We start from the raw sequence: 17655 nt of genomic DNA, 5'->3' as shown, positions 1-17655 counted from the left end.
ATAAAGGTGGATAAATCCCCAGGACCTGATCAGGTGTACCCGAGAACTCTGTGGGAAGCTAGAGAAGTGATTGCTGGACCTCTTGCTGAGATATTTGTATCAGCTATAGTCACAGGTGAGGTGCCAGAAGACGGAAGCTGGCTAATGTGGTGCCACTGTTTAAGAAGGGTGGTAAGGACAAGCCAGGGAACTGTAGACCAGTGAGCCTGACGTCAGTGGTGGGCAAATTGTTGGAGGGAATCCTGAGGGACAGGACGTACATGTATTTGGAAAGGCAAGGACTGATTAGGGATAGTCAACATGGCTTTATGCGTGGGAAATCATGTCTCACAAATATGATTTGAAGAAGTAACAAACAGGATTGATGAGGGCAGAGCAGTAAATGTGAGCTATATGCACTTCAGCAAGGCGTTCAACAAGGTTCCCCATGGGAGACTGATTGGCAAGGTTAGATCTCACGGAATACAGGGAGAACTAGCCATTTGGATATAGAACTGGCTCAAAGGTAGAAGCCACAGGGTGGTGGTGGAGGGTTGTTTTTCAGACTGGAGGCCTGTGACCATTGGACTGCCACAAGGATTGGTGCCAGGTCCACTACTTTTTTGTCATTTACATAAATGATTTGGATGTGAGCATAAGAGGTACAGTTAGTAAGTTTTCAGATGACACCAAAATTGGAGGTGCAATGGACAGCGAAGGAGGTTACCTCCGATTACAACAGGATCTGGACCAGATGGGCCAATGGGCTGAGAAGTGGCAGATGGAGTTTAATTCAGATAAATGCGAGGTGCTGCATTTTTGAGAAAGCAAATCTTAGCAGGACTTATACACTTAATTGGAATGTTGCTGAACAAAGAGACCTTGGAATGCAGGTCCATAGCTCCTTGAAAGTGGAGTTATAGGTAGATAGGATAGTGAAGGAGGGGTTTGGTATGCTTTCTTTTATTGGTCAGAGTATTGAGTACAAGAGTTAGGAGGTCATGTTGCGGCTGTACAGGACATTGGTTAGGCCACTGTTGGAATATTGCGTGCAATTCTGGTCTCCTTCCTATCGGAAAGATGTTGTGAAACTTGAAAGGGTTCAGAAAAGATTTACAAGGAATAAGCTGCCAGAGGAAGTGGTGGAGGCTGGTACAATTGCAACATTTAAAAGGCATTTGGATAGTATATGAATAGGAAGGGTTTGGAGGGATATGGGCTGGGTGCTGGCAGGTGGGACTAGATTGGGTTGGGATGAGTGGTCGGCATGGACGGGTTGGACCGAAGGGTCTGTTTCCATGTTGTACATCTCTATGACTCTGCTTTTATGACCCCTCTGACAAAATACTAAGGACAGAATAACCTTGTTAAAGGAGCAACATCGTGTATGTGTGTGTGTGCCCGTGTGTGTGTGAGAGAGTGAGTGAGTGAGTGAGAAAGTGCAAGAGTCAGTAAAAAGACCATGGGCAAAACATTGTTATTCAACATTCCACCACCAGGAAAAACACCCATGTGGCCAAGGAGCCAGCAACAAGCAAAGCCTGATAGGGTAATGCTTACGTGAAAGAAAAAGTGAAGGGGAGGGTAGGGTCAAGTCAAAATAGAATTAGAGGGGGTGACTCCTGCTCACCTCTTGCTCCACTAGATGGAGCAACAACATCTCAGAGCACACGTTGCATGAGCCCCTCATCCACGAAGCTTGGCATCCAAGCATCCCACCCTCTCTGTCCTATCAAGACATGTATCTGGTTGACTTACATTACATCTCTACACTTTAATGCTGCATTTTGGAGCACACTGGCATCTCTCATTGCCACAGTGCTGCAAGGACATTTTGTGTGCTCAGACAAGCACCAATTCACGGATTAGACCAAGTTGCATCTCACAGTTGCTTGCTTTCTCTCCTACTGCTCACTCACCTTGAGCCTACATGGACATTAACAGCATTTCTGCTTTGCCTTGCATTGTTATGCCTTGCCTTTTGGCACAAACACAAAGCCAGGCAGCTTATCATTGTTGTCTTCAGTCACCAGTGAAATACATAGGCACAGTGCTGGAAGTCACCATACTGCTTCAGTGTTATATCTACATATGTGCTAGCAGACACACATTGCATATGCTTGAATCAAACATTCAAGTCTCAAAGTTTGTGGGGGGAGGGGGGTGGTGTGTGTGAATGTTCAGTCACATCAAGGAAGATACCTTTTAGTCAGACTGATCTTGTGAGAAGATGTCCAATTTCAGCATCATCCAAACCACGAGGACCTCACTCTCCCTGTCTGCAAAGTGAGACACCGATTTCCAATTTTCACTTAAATTTGGGGCAAATGTCATGAACATTCCCCATTCATGGTGGCTTGGCATTGCCAGTGCTTATCCAAGTTTGCAACAGCATTTTACGCCTTGTTGAAGAACCATGACTTTAATGAATAACAGACCATGTCTGACAGTGAATAGCTTACTTTTGTTCTTATATCCTCTGGATGTTCCAATGCACTTTGCTTCAAATGAATTAGTTTTAAAGTACAGCCTTTGTTAAACTGACAAACCAATTAATCTCATTTGGCTGCTTTGAGTTGAGGAAGGACTATTGACCAGGGTACCAAAAAGATTTGTGATTTATGACATCCAACTGTAGAGGTAATTTGGCCTTGTTTTCATGTATAGCCGCATGTATAAGAATGCTGCGCTTCCTCAGAACTGCATTGTCTGCAATGGCCCATCATTTTAGTCCTGGCATCAAAGTCTGTTCCCACCCCTCTTAATTCTTTCAACAACTTTCTCCCTAGTGTGTTATCCAATTTTTCCTTAAATGTATATTTGCTATTCACCAAAACTATGTTTGTGGTAACAAGTTTCATATTCTTGCCATGTTTCAGGCAAAGAAATAACATAGAAGCATACCTGATGTTTAAGTGTTAGTGACTGACTTGGTAGCATTTCTCCCTTCACCAAGGCACCTCTTGAGCCAAGCTCAGCAAATCCAACTTTTAACAGATTACGAGGTGACTTTGGTCCATCCGAAGCTAAAATATTGGCTTGTTTCTGTTCTTTGAATACCCACTGTACCAAAATAAAAGTTTGTTTTCTGTACAAAAATTAAATCCACAGTTAAACAACGAGCCAGTACCGATACAATCAGCCCATTGATTTCTCTTAGTGCTTTGTGAGTAGTGATCCATTGCCTTTGGACAATCCAAGTACAAATAGTAACATTCTTCAAAATATTAATCTGGAGAAAGATCCCCTCAAAAAGTGTGTAACTTGGAAGTGTTGATGTCCAAAGAGATTTGGACATGCTTGTGAAAAGTACACAGAAAATTAACATGCAGGCACAGCAAGCAATTAGGAAGGCAAATGACACATTGACCTTTATTGTAAGGGGTAGTACAAGAATAAAGACGTGTTGTTACAGGGTTTTGGGGAGACCACATCTTGGACATTGTAAGTAGTTTTGGTCACTGCATTTAAACAAAGATATAGTTGCAGTTGAACCAATATAGCAAATATTCACTAAATTACTACCTGGGATGAGGGGATTGTCCTATGATGAAAGATTGAGCAAACTGGATCAAACCTTTCTGAGGTTTAGAAGAACGAGAAGAGATCTCATTGACATGTACAGGTTTCTGAAGGCACTTGATAGGATAGATGCTGACAGTTTGGTTCCACTGGTCAGGGAATTGCAGGATAAGAGGCAGGATAATTTAGGATAATTGTGAGGTATTGCATTTTGGAAAAAACAAACAAGGACAGGACTTATACAATTAATGGCAGGGCCATGGGTGGTGTTGCAGAACCGAGAGACCTAAAGGTTCAGCCACATAATTCTTTGAAATTTGCATCACAGGTAGACAGGATGGTTAAGGAGGTGTTTGGCATGCTTGACTTCATTGCTCAGACTTCTGAGGATAGGAGTTGACACATCATTTTGAGGTTGTACAGGACATTGGTGAGGCCTCTTCTGGGGTACTGTGTGCAGTTCTGGTTGCTCTGATGTAGGAAGAATTGGACAGAGTTCAGAAAAGAGTTACCAGGATATTACTGGTGTTATGACATGGTGGTGAACCCTTCTGTTAATTAAACCAAACACCCAGAAAAGCTTGCCTTGCCTCGTAATCTGTTAAATATGAGTGACAGAGAACTCCCAAATTCTGCTATTTAAAGAAAATAATATCAATATATTCTTTAACTCGAAAAGTGAACATTAAACAACAACTATTTACAACTCCAAGCCCCTTTTCTCTTAACTGCTTATTATCTGCCTCCAACTCTATAACAATATATGGTTTCAATAAAAAAATTATTAAAATTACATCCAGTACACAGCAGCTGTCGTCTCCGGTATCTTTCTTCTTTCAACTGAAGATCTCCCTGGGTCATCATCTTTCTTTTTACTGTGAAGTGTTTCATTTGAAAAAGGTAATTTTGATAGCGTTTTGTTAGTAGTTACTCTCAATGGTAGTTTACTCTCTGACTTTCAAAATGCCTGCTTCTTTAAGCCCCAAACATCGGATGGTCTCATTGGTTCAAGGTTGGCAAAAACAACTAATTTAAACTCGATTGGGTTTTAGTACCCTGACGCATAATTTAAACTGATTTGACAACAATTCGAATTTAGCCAAACAGCAACCGAAACTCAGGCATTCATTTCACAACCAAACATTACATATTTTCAATTTTCCAGTACACCCTGAGACTGCTAACTAGTCATATGACAGGTGCTTATAAGCTCTCAGTGCAAAACAGCATTCACTCTCTCAAAAGTACAGTACACATCTTCAACTTCATAACACTGGAAATGGAGGACTTGAGATAGAAACACAGACGGGAAAGACTGGGGTACGTTTTTCACTGGAGCATAGGAGGTTGAGGGGTGACCTTATTGAGATTTATAAAATCATGAGGGGCATGGATAAAGTGAACAGCAAAGGCCTTTTCCTTAGGGTGGGAGAGATCAAAACCAGGGGGCATCATTTTAAGGTGGGAGGAGAAATATTTAAAGCGGACATGAAGGGCAACCTTTACAGAGTGATTTGTTTGTGGACTGAAATACCAGAAGAAGTGGTGGATGCAGGTACACTTACAATGTTTAAAAGCCATGAGGAGGAGCCGGTATTGCACTGAGTTGGACAAAGTTAAAAATCACACAACAATCTTAAGAACGTGACTTAAAAGAATATCTGGGATTTACATATTAATGAACCGAAACTGGCAACCCATTCTAAAAGAGGAAAGACTTAACAACAATCAAGGGTTGTTTAATATATCATTTTAGTTGCATGACGCTGTCATCTTTTACTATAAAAATTCTGTCTTATGTCCTGCTTCACAGCTACCTGATGAAGGAACAGCGCTCTGAAAGCTAGTGCTTCCAAATAAACCTGTTGGACTATAACTTGGCGTTGTGTGATTTTTTAAAAAAAACTTAGAAGCCATTTCGAAAAGTTCTTTCAGAGGCAATTTTGGACTACGTGCAGGGAGATGGGATTAGTTTAGTTTGGGAATATGGTCAGTGTGGATTAGTTGAAAGGCAGGGTCTGTTTCAGTGAAGTAAAAACAACAAATGCTGGAGATCTCAGCAGGTCAGGCAGCACCCATGGAAAGAAAGGAAGCTAAAGTTTTGAGTCACGATTACTCCCCATCAGAGCCAGTCTAGTAATTTGCTCCTACCTGGGGTCTGTTTCCGTGCTGTATGTCTCTATCCTCATTATTTGATTACCCACACTCGTTGTGTATTTCGAGAACGCCCGTCCGCTGCGTTGAATGGCACGAGGGTGGTGCCGTCAGTAGCATGGCGGTTGCGCAGTGAGGCGCAGGCCGCTGTTCGGAGCAAGAGGTGCAATGGCATGGGCTGGGCACGCGCTGCTGGCCGTTATTTTGATTTGCGCGGTTGGCTCGAGCGGCGCGTCCGGGCTCTCGCGCACGGGGGAGTTCGATGTCAGGCCGGGGGGCTTGGTGCACTCGCACAGTGAGACACTGGTAAGAGAACTGATGCTATTGATGGGGCTGAGGAGCTGGGCCAGAGGCCTCTGGGACACCAGAACATAGACTGCCAGGGCTTCTGCCGCCACGTCAGCTCTTGTCCGAGGAGGCCCTGGCAATGACATTCGAAACTTTATTCCCTGAACCCAGCAACACCTCAGATACTGTGTCTGCACTCGGACGAAAGCCATCTCCCCATTTTGTAGTCAGGTGTTGTGGAGCAGCGTGGACTAGATGCAAATTGCATGCATTTATATAGCGCCCTTCACCACCATCGGGCGGGCTCAAGCCTTTTATCGAGCTGCCGCAATTTTTTTTTTAAAAGTCGACGGTAATTTAGCAAATGTCAAAGTCAATGTGCACACAGCAGAATCCCGTACCCAACAATGCGATAATCAGTTTGAAATTCATTGAGGGACAAATACTGTTCAGGACATCAGGGATGATCCCGGCTCCCTTCCAGATAGTACACTGGAACTGGGCCTGCATTATTTGGTGTTTAGAGGAATGTGAGAGTCAATCTTGCAGATAGTCTTGGTGATAGACTAGATCCAGAAAGGATGTTACCCCTGACAGTGGTGTCTGGAACCAGGGAACACAGTTTCAGGATAAAAGCCACTGAGGTGTCAGGTGAGGAAGAACTTCTTGTATCAGCGGTGATGAACATTTGGAATTCTGTACCCTAGAGGGTTTTGGAACCTCAGTCATTAAGTTCATTTCCAGTCACTAGAGACATTAGGGGGTACAGGGATCCTAGAGGATTACATCATTGAGGTGATAATTAGCTGTGATTTAGAATGTGAAGCAGGTTCTGGGCAGAATGGCCTCCTATATTTCTGTCCTCCGCATTGAGCAGTTGCATATCATTGATCAGTTGTGTCTGGGTGCGCTACATTATCTGATAACTGACACATGGCAGTCAGAGAAAATGCTTTTAAGACATTCTCAAAGCCTAACTGAAATGACTTCTGGGAATCTCTTGGCCAGGACGACCCAAACTGATGATAAAACATCTGCAAAGTTGGAAACATTTTAGCCCAAGTGGAGGTTAGGTGTAAACAGCAGAAAGACTATGTAAAAATCAGGCATTCCATTCAGCTGACTCATCAAACAACACCAAACCCATCTGTGGCAAGGTGTGTGGCTCCAACATTGGATTTTGTAGACAATGTCCAGACCCATAGTATCTGTGTAGCAGAAAGTCGCCCTTGGTCATAACAGGCTGCTTAAGAAGAGAAAGGAAGTTCTGGAATGTAACTTGAGGATACAGTCTTCTGAATTTTAAGTTGAGAATTGCCACCAGTGGAGATGAGGCTGACACCTAGGGATAGCCAAAAAAAAATGGTGAATCAAATACGCTCACGCTCCTCCTCTTCCTCCTTTTTATTCCTGCTCCTGCCACGGGCCCCGAGGTGGGTGGTGAAGAAATCCCAACAGTGATCACTGAGCCTAATCCCTGAAGGAACAATAAGGTGTGCTGGAGTATTCAGCTAGTATGCTGCTGAACCTGCATGGGTACTTTTGAGTTGCAGGAAAAAGGTTTATCTTCACATGGCCAATCAAATCTGTGTTCAGTATATAGCACTTAAATGCAAATCCCTTTAATGATCCCTTTAACTGAAGAGCTTTTACATGCACATTTATGTGGGAAGATTAATACAGGCTTATACCTTGCTGAAATATACAATAAGAATTTAGCTCTAATATAGGAAGAGCATTTACAGGACAGAAGGACCAAGTCATTGTCAACATAACTTGATGAGAGTAGACTGGTGTGGCGCTAATTGGCCATGTTGAATTTATTCTGCTTTTTGAGTAGACAATTCTGCATAATTTTGTTCGCAACCTATTCCAATTTTATTATCTGAAAAGTGTTTAAAAATTAGGACGTAAAGTCAAGCATAGATGCAAATACAAAGTTGAAAAGGGACAGTGTCCAGTATGAAGGGAATATAAAACTTAAGTCCTTGGGTATTTTAACCTGAGACTACGGTTCTCTAATTAATGACTTCTACCCTGAACAGTAATGAGTATTTTAGTTGCCCTTTGTGTTCTTGCTGTTCCTTTATAATCACTGGGCATTTTCCTTTGAGAAGTGAACATTCTTTACTGCTGGTACCAGTCACAAATCCATATCCCCAGCTCTGTCAGAAATAGTGCCCTGAAATATCAGCGATGTCTGAGTTTATTACTTCCAAGCTTGATAAATGGCACGTGAAGCCTTTCATCTCAAATATGTGAAACTTATGTAGGTGTAAATCAAAATAGGCCATTTCATACCTGACGAGATTAACTAGTTTGTGTCTTTTGATAAAATGTTAACTTCAATTCAGACAATTTTGTTTATTCCACATTATTTTCACAAAGCTCAGTTGACTGGTGTGATCAGCTGATTGACTTAACAGTCAGTCAATGGTTTCTCTTTTAGTCTATGAAAGGTCCTAAGTCTTAAAATTGGATCAAATCATACAAAAATCAGTCCATATTTTATTGCTAACGTGACATTATACACAATTAAATGTGGATATCCAGAAGATTTGAATTGTTCATCCATAAGGTGTGCTGTTGATGTGTCTCAGTCTGTAATAATTTAGATTAGATTAGATTCCCTATAGTGTGGAAACAGGCCCTTCGGCCCAACCAGTCCACACCAACTCTCCGAAGAGTAACCCACCCAGACCCATTTCCCCTCTGACTAATGTACCTAACGCTATGGGCAATTTAGCATGGCCAATTCACCTGACCTGCACATCTTTGGACTGTGGGAGGAAACCGGAGCACCCGGAGGAAACCCACGCAGATACAGGGAGAATGTGCAAACTCCACACAGTCGCCCGAGGCTGGAATCGAACCTGGGATCCTGGTGCTGTGAGGCAGCAGTACTAACCACTGAACCACCATGCCGCCCCATAAAATTAGATTAGATTCCCTACAGTGTGGAAACAGGCCCTTTGGCACAACAAGTCCACACTGACCTTCTGGATTAACCCACTCCCCTCTGAATAATGCACCTAACACTATGGACAATTTAGCATGGACAATTCACCTGACTTGCACATCTGGATTGTGGGAGGAAACTGGAGCACCCGGAGGAAACCCACACAGACATGGGGAGAATGTGCAAACACACAGACAGTTGCCCAAGACTGGAATCGAACCTGGGACCCTGGTGCTGTGAGGCAGCGGTGCTATCCACTGAGCCAGCGTGCTGCCCTAAAATTATCTTAGTATTGCACTGTTTCAGCCTGGATTATGTGTTTAGATTAGATTAGATTCCCTATATTGTGGAAACAGGCCCTTCATCCTAACAAGTCTATACCGACTCTCTGAAGAGTAACCCACCTCCCTCTGACTAATGCACTTTACACTATGGACAATTTAGCATGGCCAATTCACCTGACCTGCACATCTTTGGACTGTGGGAGGAAACCGGAGCACCCGGAGGAAACCCAAGCAGACACAGGGAGAATGTGCCAACTCCACACAGTCGCTCAAGGCTGGAATTGAACCTGGGACCGGTATATTTTTTGGGATATTATTTAAACTGATTGGCCTAATTCAAATTTGTTTTTGTCTCCAAGCAACCAGCTACATCATCTGCTGGACCAAAAGGTTACATTACATCGTATTCAGAACACTTGGTGCTGTCAGGTACTTCTGCTAGCTTTTAACTTTCTTAAAGGTACAGTACACTTCGACACCTTCATAACAAGTTATTGCAGCAAAGTGACCACATGATTAATCCAAGGTGACATTCCACATATTCCATGAAAATTTGCTTTAAAGTTCAATGTCAGAACTTGTTTGTTGTATTTGATTTATGAATTTTAAAAAAGAGAAATAATATTCAATTTGCTATGCATAATTTTAAGCTGTGCCATACCTTTTTAGTTTGCATAATGAGAGGTAGAAACTTTTAAACACTATTCTCACTGATTTGCATTTCAGCTTTAAAGATGGCCTGAAAAGGCTTTTCTATTCAACTAAAAGAAAGTGATCTTAATTGAAATGTGAATTACAAGTAGTAAGTATAGTTTTAGATTAAAATATTTCATGAAGAAAATTTACATTTTGTTTCCATTTAGGGTGAACATGTATGCACATTCACATATGCATCTCAAGGAGGAACCAATGAGGTGAGTGGTGAACAAGGGAATCTGACCTAAGCACGCTCAGTGTGTAGTTAGTTAATGCTTATGTTTGGACTGAAGCTATTTAAAATATTCAACAATTCTTAAACATTGCAGTTGTCCAGACATTGTTAAGCACTGCAAGCTGACAGCTGAAAAATACCTGGCTTGTCTCGCATTTATAGTTGCAGAAAATGGACGTCAATACAAACTCTTTTTAATCACAGCATTTTTGCAAGTGGAAAGCAAGAGTTCTGTCTTGAGATACCCTGCTGCCAATGTTTGTCCTAATTTGACCTTGGTTCATTTTGTATTATTTACAAATTGGATCAAATCCAAAATGTGATGCGGCTGTCCTACGGTTGATGTGCTTAAACATTTGTCATCTTGAACCAATGGAACCCATGTGCTGTAAGTATACCCACTGTGTTGTTAGAGTCATAGAGACATAGAGCTGTTCAGGGTGGAACCAGACTTTTTGCTCCAACTCGTCCATGCTGACCAGATAGCCTAAATTAATCTAGTCTCATTTGGCCCATATCCCTCTAAGCCCTTTCTGTTCATGTACCCATCCAGATGCCTTTTAAATGTAATTGTACCAGTCTCCACCGTTTCCTCTGGTAGCTCATTCCATATACGCACCATCCTCTGCGTGAAAATGTTGTCCCTTGGGTCCCTTTTAAATCTTTCTCCTCTCACCTGAAAGCTATGCTCTCTTGTTTTGGACTCTGTTACCTGGGGAAAAGACTTTGGCTATGTACCCTATCCATGTCCCTCAGGACTTTGTAAATATCTATAAGGTCACTCCTCAGCCTCTGGTGCTCGAGGGAAAATAGCCCCAGCTGATTCTGCCTCTCCCCTTAGCTCAAACCCTCCAACTCTGGCAACATCTTTGTAAATTTTTTCTGAACCTTTACAAGTTTTCTAAAGCAGGAGACCAGAATTGAATTTAGTATTCCAAAAGCGGCCCAACCGATGTACTGTACAACTGCAGCATGACCTCCCAACTCTTGTATTCAATGCAGTACCAAATGCTATCTTCAATATCCTGTCTACCTGTGTCTCTACTTTCAAGAAACTATAAACCTGCACTCCATGGTCACTTCGTTGAGCAACACTCCCTTGGACCTTACCATTAAGGTCCTGACTGGCCTTTCCTAAATGCAACACTTTCACCATTATATAAATTAAATTCCATCTGTCACTTCTCAACCCATTGGCCCAGCTGATCAAGATCCCATTGTTTTCCTAGGTAACCTTCTTCGCTGTCCATTACATCTCTAATTTTGGTGTCATCTGCAAACTTACTAACCATATCTCCTATGTTCACATCCAAATCATTTATACTAATGACGAAAAGCAGTGGATCCATCACTGATCCTTGTGGCACACTGCTGGTCACAGATCTCCAGTCTAAAAACCTAGGGTATTTGCAGGATTTTGACAGAATAACGTTGAAAGATGTGGTTCCAAGTGATGTTTGGCTTGGAGAGGAACGTGCAAGTGATGCTGCCCCTGTGTATCTGCTGGCCTTGTCCTGCTAAGTGAGAGTTGCCCAAGTCTTTTGCTTGTGGGTGTTAGATTTTTCTCTCACTCCGGGAGCTAATGGTGAGGACATTTCAGAAAGATAGGATCTGGCCCAGCAATAAATGTGAATTTCAGAAAAAGTATTCAAAAGCAACAAACTGATAATTTATACAACTAACTAATAAAACATTTTTTTTATCTTTTTGTTTAAGAAGCAAAGCTACAGAGAGACAGCCTAAGCCCTGATAAAAAGTGAAAGGGATGAGGCCGCACCAAAGTGAAGAGTTAGGTTTAACTAACATTGATCTTCATTTATGTCTGCTGGCGCACACTCCAAGCCGGCTCAGGTGCCTTCATATGAAAACAGGAATTGGAAGCCATTTGCCTTCAAACTGTGTTATCCTCCTCTTTCAGCTTGCTTTGTGGATAGCTTTGTGGAAGGATGGAGTGCTGGGTCGATGTGTGTTTGCCTCACTCTTGGTATCCGGGTTTGCACACTCCTTCCCATGCATACTTAACTATCCCACATGTGACTATATATTCCCACCTATTCACCCACCCACTTTTGTTGTCTGTCTTGTGATCTTGACTTTCTTTTTCAGGGGCTCATGCCTGAGTGGGACCCTTGTGCCTCCCACTCACAATTCATTACCTATTTGCCTTGCATCAGCCTGGTGAGCACCAACTTGGCAGGCATTCCTGCCCTTGCATTACACAACCACTATACCACCCATTCACCCTTTCCCTTCCACCAGTAGACTCAGTGCTGCCTCTGCTTTTGCAGGTCTACAGGCTTTTTTGTGCTTAAGGAGAAGTAGGGAATGAATATCCTGTGACAACAGTAGCAAAGACTGGAGATTCAGGGGCTCCAGCTGTGAAGGAACAAGCATAACCTGAAGGTGGCAACCAAGCTGTTGAGTGTGGGCCAGTGTAGTGTGAGAGTGTCTTCCAAAGGCTTTACGACTACCTATGGATGAGTAAACAGTAATGCCAGAAGTGAGAATCCTTGAAACGGAGTACTGCCATCTCTTTTGCCACCACCTGAAGCGACCTCTGCAGCCTTCAGCTTGGGAGGAACTGCTGTGCCTAAACTGCTGAAGATCACCAAAAGACTGGACTTCCCCATGGGGGTCCTTTCACATTGCAACAGGGGACTTGAGTAGCATCATCCAATTAGTCACTTACCAGTGTATTTTTGAGCTCTCAGGCAGCTTTTTAGGAAAACTTATTTGTTTAGCAGTTCACCAGAGACTCAGAGAACCAAGCTGTCTGATTTGTCTCTATTACTGGATTTCTTGCAATCTAAGAGGTCATTGACTGCACATGTTTGACGCTCAGATCTCCCAGCATCATCCAGCCAGATTCCCGAGTAGGAATGGAATGCACTCCCTCAATATTCAGCTTGTTTGTGACAAGGTGGGTGCTTGTTTCTAGTAAACTGTCACAATGCTTACCTTAGTTACACAGCACTCAAGTCCTTCAAACGTTCTTTCCTTCTCCTAAGCTCCACTGTTGGCTTGTGGGTGTCAAGTGGTACATCTAAAAATCATGGCCTCCAGTATTTAATCCTTAGATTGATGCTGAATAGTAGTACAATGCTAGCCATTATTGGGCTCCCATTTACTGAAGATGGAGTTCCGTTGCCTGTACTACTGAGGAAGAGTATTCCAGTACTCTGTAAGCTATGTCTTTGAGTTAGTGATTGTTTTGCAAGCCATGCACAACTTAGCTTGACGATGCTGGCAACTTGGGGAAAAGAAGAAATGGATCAGGCATGTTTCCTCTAATAAGGACAAAGGATGTCTGATGGAAACAATGATGAAGCTGAAGCTGATACTGCTGAAGAATCTAGATAGTAGTGAGACTTGGCAAACGTATTCAAGAGAATGCCCATATCGGTTAGATTTGAAGGCAAATGACTTCTAACTACCATATATGGGAAGTCAGCTAAGACCAAACTGTGACTATGAAGTATCCAGTTTTGAAAGGAATATTTGATTTTTAACATTTGGATTTTGTGTACCTTTTTTGGCATTCAGTGATTTTTAAAATTTGGTTTTGCTATAATGCTCTGTTGTTTAGATTCCTGGTCAGAAATATGACATCTGGAAATTGGAGCTCAGAAAGTCCCAGCTACTTTCAGAATTTCATACATTTCCATAAGTAACTTGAGGATACAGTCTTTTGAATTTTGAGTTGAGAAATGCACCAGTGGAGATGAGGCTGACACCGAGGAACAGCCAAAAAAAAAGTAAATGGTGAATCGATTACGCTCACGCTCCTCCTCCTCCTCCTCCTTTTTGCCTCTACTCCTGCCACTGGCTCTGTGGTGGGTGATGAAGGAATCCCAACAGTATTCACTGAGCCTAATCCCTGAAGGAGCAATAAGATGTGCTGGAGTATTCAGCTAGTATGGTGCTGAACCTGCATGGGTACTTTTGAGTTGCAGGAAAAAGATTTAAGTTCACATGGCCAATCAAATCTGTGTTCAGTGTATAGCAAATCATTGCCAAAACTTAATTGCAAATTTCTTTAATTGGACACTGAAGAGCTTTTACGTGCTCTTTTATATGGGAAGATGAATACAGGCTTAAACCTTGCTGAAATATACAATAAGAATTCTGCTCTAATATAGGAAGACCATTTACAGGACAGAAGGACCAAGTCATTGTCAACATGGGGTTTCTCATGTACGGAAGGAAAGGAAAACCATTTACAGAATCATGAAATTTGAGCAGTAGTTGCATGTTTAAATGGCATTTTGACATTCAGTTTCATTCTGTGTAAGATTGAGATTATAAAAATTATTTCCTTTGAACTTGTGGAATATTAAATAGAAAATCTTGTATCTAGGTGTAAATTATTTAATCCTTTTACTGTTTTGTTTACTGTCTAGCTGAAGTATTATCAGAGTACCTGCACTCAGATATCTGCTGTTATTGTCAGTTTGGCCAGGAGGTGGTGTGCACAAACAATGTTTCATTTCTACTTATTGTTACATAACTTGTTCTCTGACCCCATTTGTCACTGTTTACCCATCCAGTGTTTTACCCTTTTAAACAGAAAATAAAGCACTGTCAACTCTCTTAAACTGAAAGTAAAATGCTCTCTATACTGTCCCTGTCCCAGGATGGAGACAAGAAGGGGTTAGATACAGAGTAAAGCTCCTATTGCTAACTCTATCCTTCTGTTGAACAGTTTGGTGGATACACTGTTGAGCTGTGTAATTCTAAAGCAGCTAATTTACGACTGAAGATAGCTTTTGATAACTTGGATACTCATGTCATAGTACAAATTATGTTAGGTATTGAATGAAAATAATTGTCTGTCTTAAGCGTGTTTACTTCGAAAAGAAATGGAGTAATACAAATAAGCAAATATAGAGATTTTGTGTAATTTCTGTAATTTCTAATGTGTCTCATACAAATTTAAAGCATGGAAGGAATCCATTTAGTTTATCATGTTTCCATTCTCTTTATAAGAGGTGATTTTTCATGGAGCATAGTTCCATGATTAACTGTTGCTCTGAAATTTTTCCCTTCGTGGTACCTCATGTGAGCCCTGTCAACTGGCATCATGATGTTACTCCTGGAAGTATGAGAGCCAGTCATAATAGCCTTCCTACATACAAAGTAAAGGATAGTAAATGGGGCGGCACGGTGACTCAGTGGTTAGCACTGCTGCTTCAAAGCGCCAGGAACCCGGGTTCAATTCCAGCCTTGGGCGACTATATGGAATATCCACATTCTCCCGTGTCAGTGGTGGTTTCCTCCGGATGCTCCGGTTTCTCCAACAATCCAAAGATGTGCAGGTGAGGTGAATTGGCCATGCTAAATTGCCTATGGTGTCACAGGGGTATGTAGACTAGGTGCGTTATTAGTCAGAGGTGAATATAGGTGAGGTGAATGGGTCTGGATAGGTTACTGTTCAGTGGGTCGTTGTGGACGTGTTGGGTCAAAGGGCCTATTTACACACTGTAGGGATACTAATTCAAGATTTGACAGTCTGCTCAAGGGTATATGCAGTGAACTGAAGATTCTAATCATGTGAGATAACCCGATCTGTCCCACAAGTAGAAGTGCCTAAGGCCCTCTACCATAAAGGGGAAACAAGCTTTTGTGCTTTACCTGGGTAAATGTTCCTCACTTATAAACCCAGTCTGAGTGTTGGCAGGCAGATTTGTCATGGATACAGCACAGCTCAGCTTGTACCTGAACTTTTCAAATTTGCATATTTTTAGTTTTAGTTCAGAAATCACTGAATAAGCAACAGAAGCAGGAATCCAATTCAACAGTAATTATGACTTGCACAAGTAAACTACAATGTTGCGAAGTTTTAAATTATAGTTACTAAGAAAAATCTTCTTTTTATGACCGAGAAGTTGGAATTTACTGGTGCATTATACCAATGTTCTGTCATGTTAGGTATTCACCTGGCATCTATTTGTCTGTTCTCTTTAATGATGCTAACTGAATTTGGAATACTGCTTCCCACTGATTCATCTTTCCTCTCATGAAACCTGAAAACCAGCTCGTAATTCATGTCAAACATTTCATACTTTCTGAAAGAAGTTTGAAATGCTTTCAGAGTTTAGGTTGGAAACCTTAGTTGGGAAGCTTAAATGTGTTGATATTTGCTTATTGTTTAATTTCTTTTCATAAGACTTGAATTAATATTGCAGGATTCTTTTATCTGATTTAACACCTCCCCAACAGAAATTTATTTTTAATCTACGTTTAATCAGCCACACTTCAGAAGACTGCAACCTTAGTTTTCAAGCCTGCAGCTGCTATGGTTACTGTAAATTAACTGACTATAGCACAGAAATAATGAAGACTTTCTTTTGTAAATGTCTTTGTTTGATGAAGTATAATTGCTTTTCCCCTGCAGCAATGGCACATGAGTGTAGGCATCAGTGAGGACAACAAGCTATTCTCTTGCTCTGTCTGGCGGTAAGTGAATCAGGATTTATGACCCTGCTTTGAATAAGCATTGTTACATGAAATAGGTATCATTAAACCTATTTAACATGAATTTAGTAACTTCAGTGAAGCGTTTTAGAGTAAGTCATTCATCTTAGAAAAACACTGGATACATTTCAATGCTGCTTTCTTTTAGAACCTGGTTTATAGTATAAATCCCAAAACATACACAGGACTTTATTTTCTGGGATGATGGAAACTCTTTGCCTGTTTCCACCTTGCATGTTGATATGATTATTATGTCAATAAATATTTGTATGAGTTTAATTTCACAAGCAAATGTAATACCTGTATTAAGAAACACAGCTAATTTGCAGTATTATGGTTAGTTCTCAATTAACTGATGTGGCGACCTTGTTCAACATATTTATAGTTGTGGTGCAGAAGATCTGGTTTCACGCCCTAGCTGTTCCAGAGGTGTGTTGCAACGTGTCTGAAGAGGTTGATTTAAAAACACCTACTTTATAGTATGTTCCTGCCTGACCTACGCAAAGGAAATACCATTACAGTTGGTTTCATTTATGAACTTGAAAGTAACACCTGCACATTTTGCAGACGTATTCATTACTGAATTGTTGAAGTAGATTTGAAAAAATTATTTTCATCTATATTTTCTAAATTAAACACAATTGTTCTCAAATTGCACCTGTACCTGATATCAAAATCAGTTGAAAATCTCTTCCCATTAGTACTTGTTTGTAGTTTAACATAGCTGAGACATTCATCATTTTGAAAGAAAGGTCCATATTTATACTGATGAGTATTTTTTGCAGTCTAGAAGGCCACTTCACTTGGTTGCAGTTATACTTCTCTAAAATAGTAATGATGATATAAGGAACTAAGCTGCACAAACCTCGTGCTCCCGCGAGGAGGTTGAGCAATTCATCAACTTCACCAACACATTCCACCCTGACCTTAAATTTACCTGGACCATCTCTGACACCTCCCTCCCCTTCCTGGACCTCTCCATCTCCATCAGTGACGACCGACTTGACACTGACATTTTCTACAAACCCACCGATTCCCACAGCTACCTGGATTACACCTCTTCC

At 41.5% G+C, this 17655-nt stretch overlaps 1 protein-coding gene across 1 annotated transcript in view; it reads left to right on the top strand.

Moving 5' to 3' along the window:
- Positions 1 to 5762: 5762 nt before the first annotated feature.
- mydgf (myeloid-derived growth factor) overlaps positions 5763 to 17655 on the top strand; it is a 37317-nt gene continuing 25424 nt past the window's right edge. Inside the window, exons 1-3 of the mRNA XM_043720983.1 lie at positions 5763 to 5961; positions 10050 to 10100; positions 16512 to 16573. Coding sequence (XP_043576918.1) covers positions 5824 to 5961; positions 10050 to 10100; positions 16512 to 16573 — 251 coding nt within the window. The 5' untranslated portion in view covers positions 5763 to 5823. The remainder of the gene's footprint in view (positions 5962 to 10049; positions 10101 to 16511; positions 16574 to 17655) is intronic.

The sequence above is a fragment of the Chiloscyllium plagiosum genome, chromosome 31 (genome assembly GCF_004010195.1).
Source record: "Chiloscyllium plagiosum isolate BGI_BamShark_2017 chromosome 31, ASM401019v2, whole genome shotgun sequence".
NCBI classification, from domain to species: domain Eukaryota; kingdom Metazoa; phylum Chordata; class Chondrichthyes; order Orectolobiformes; family Hemiscylliidae; genus Chiloscyllium; species Chiloscyllium plagiosum.
The sequence above is the reverse complement of the archived record's forward strand: the minus strand, read 5'-3'. Positions and strand labels throughout refer to the sequence as shown.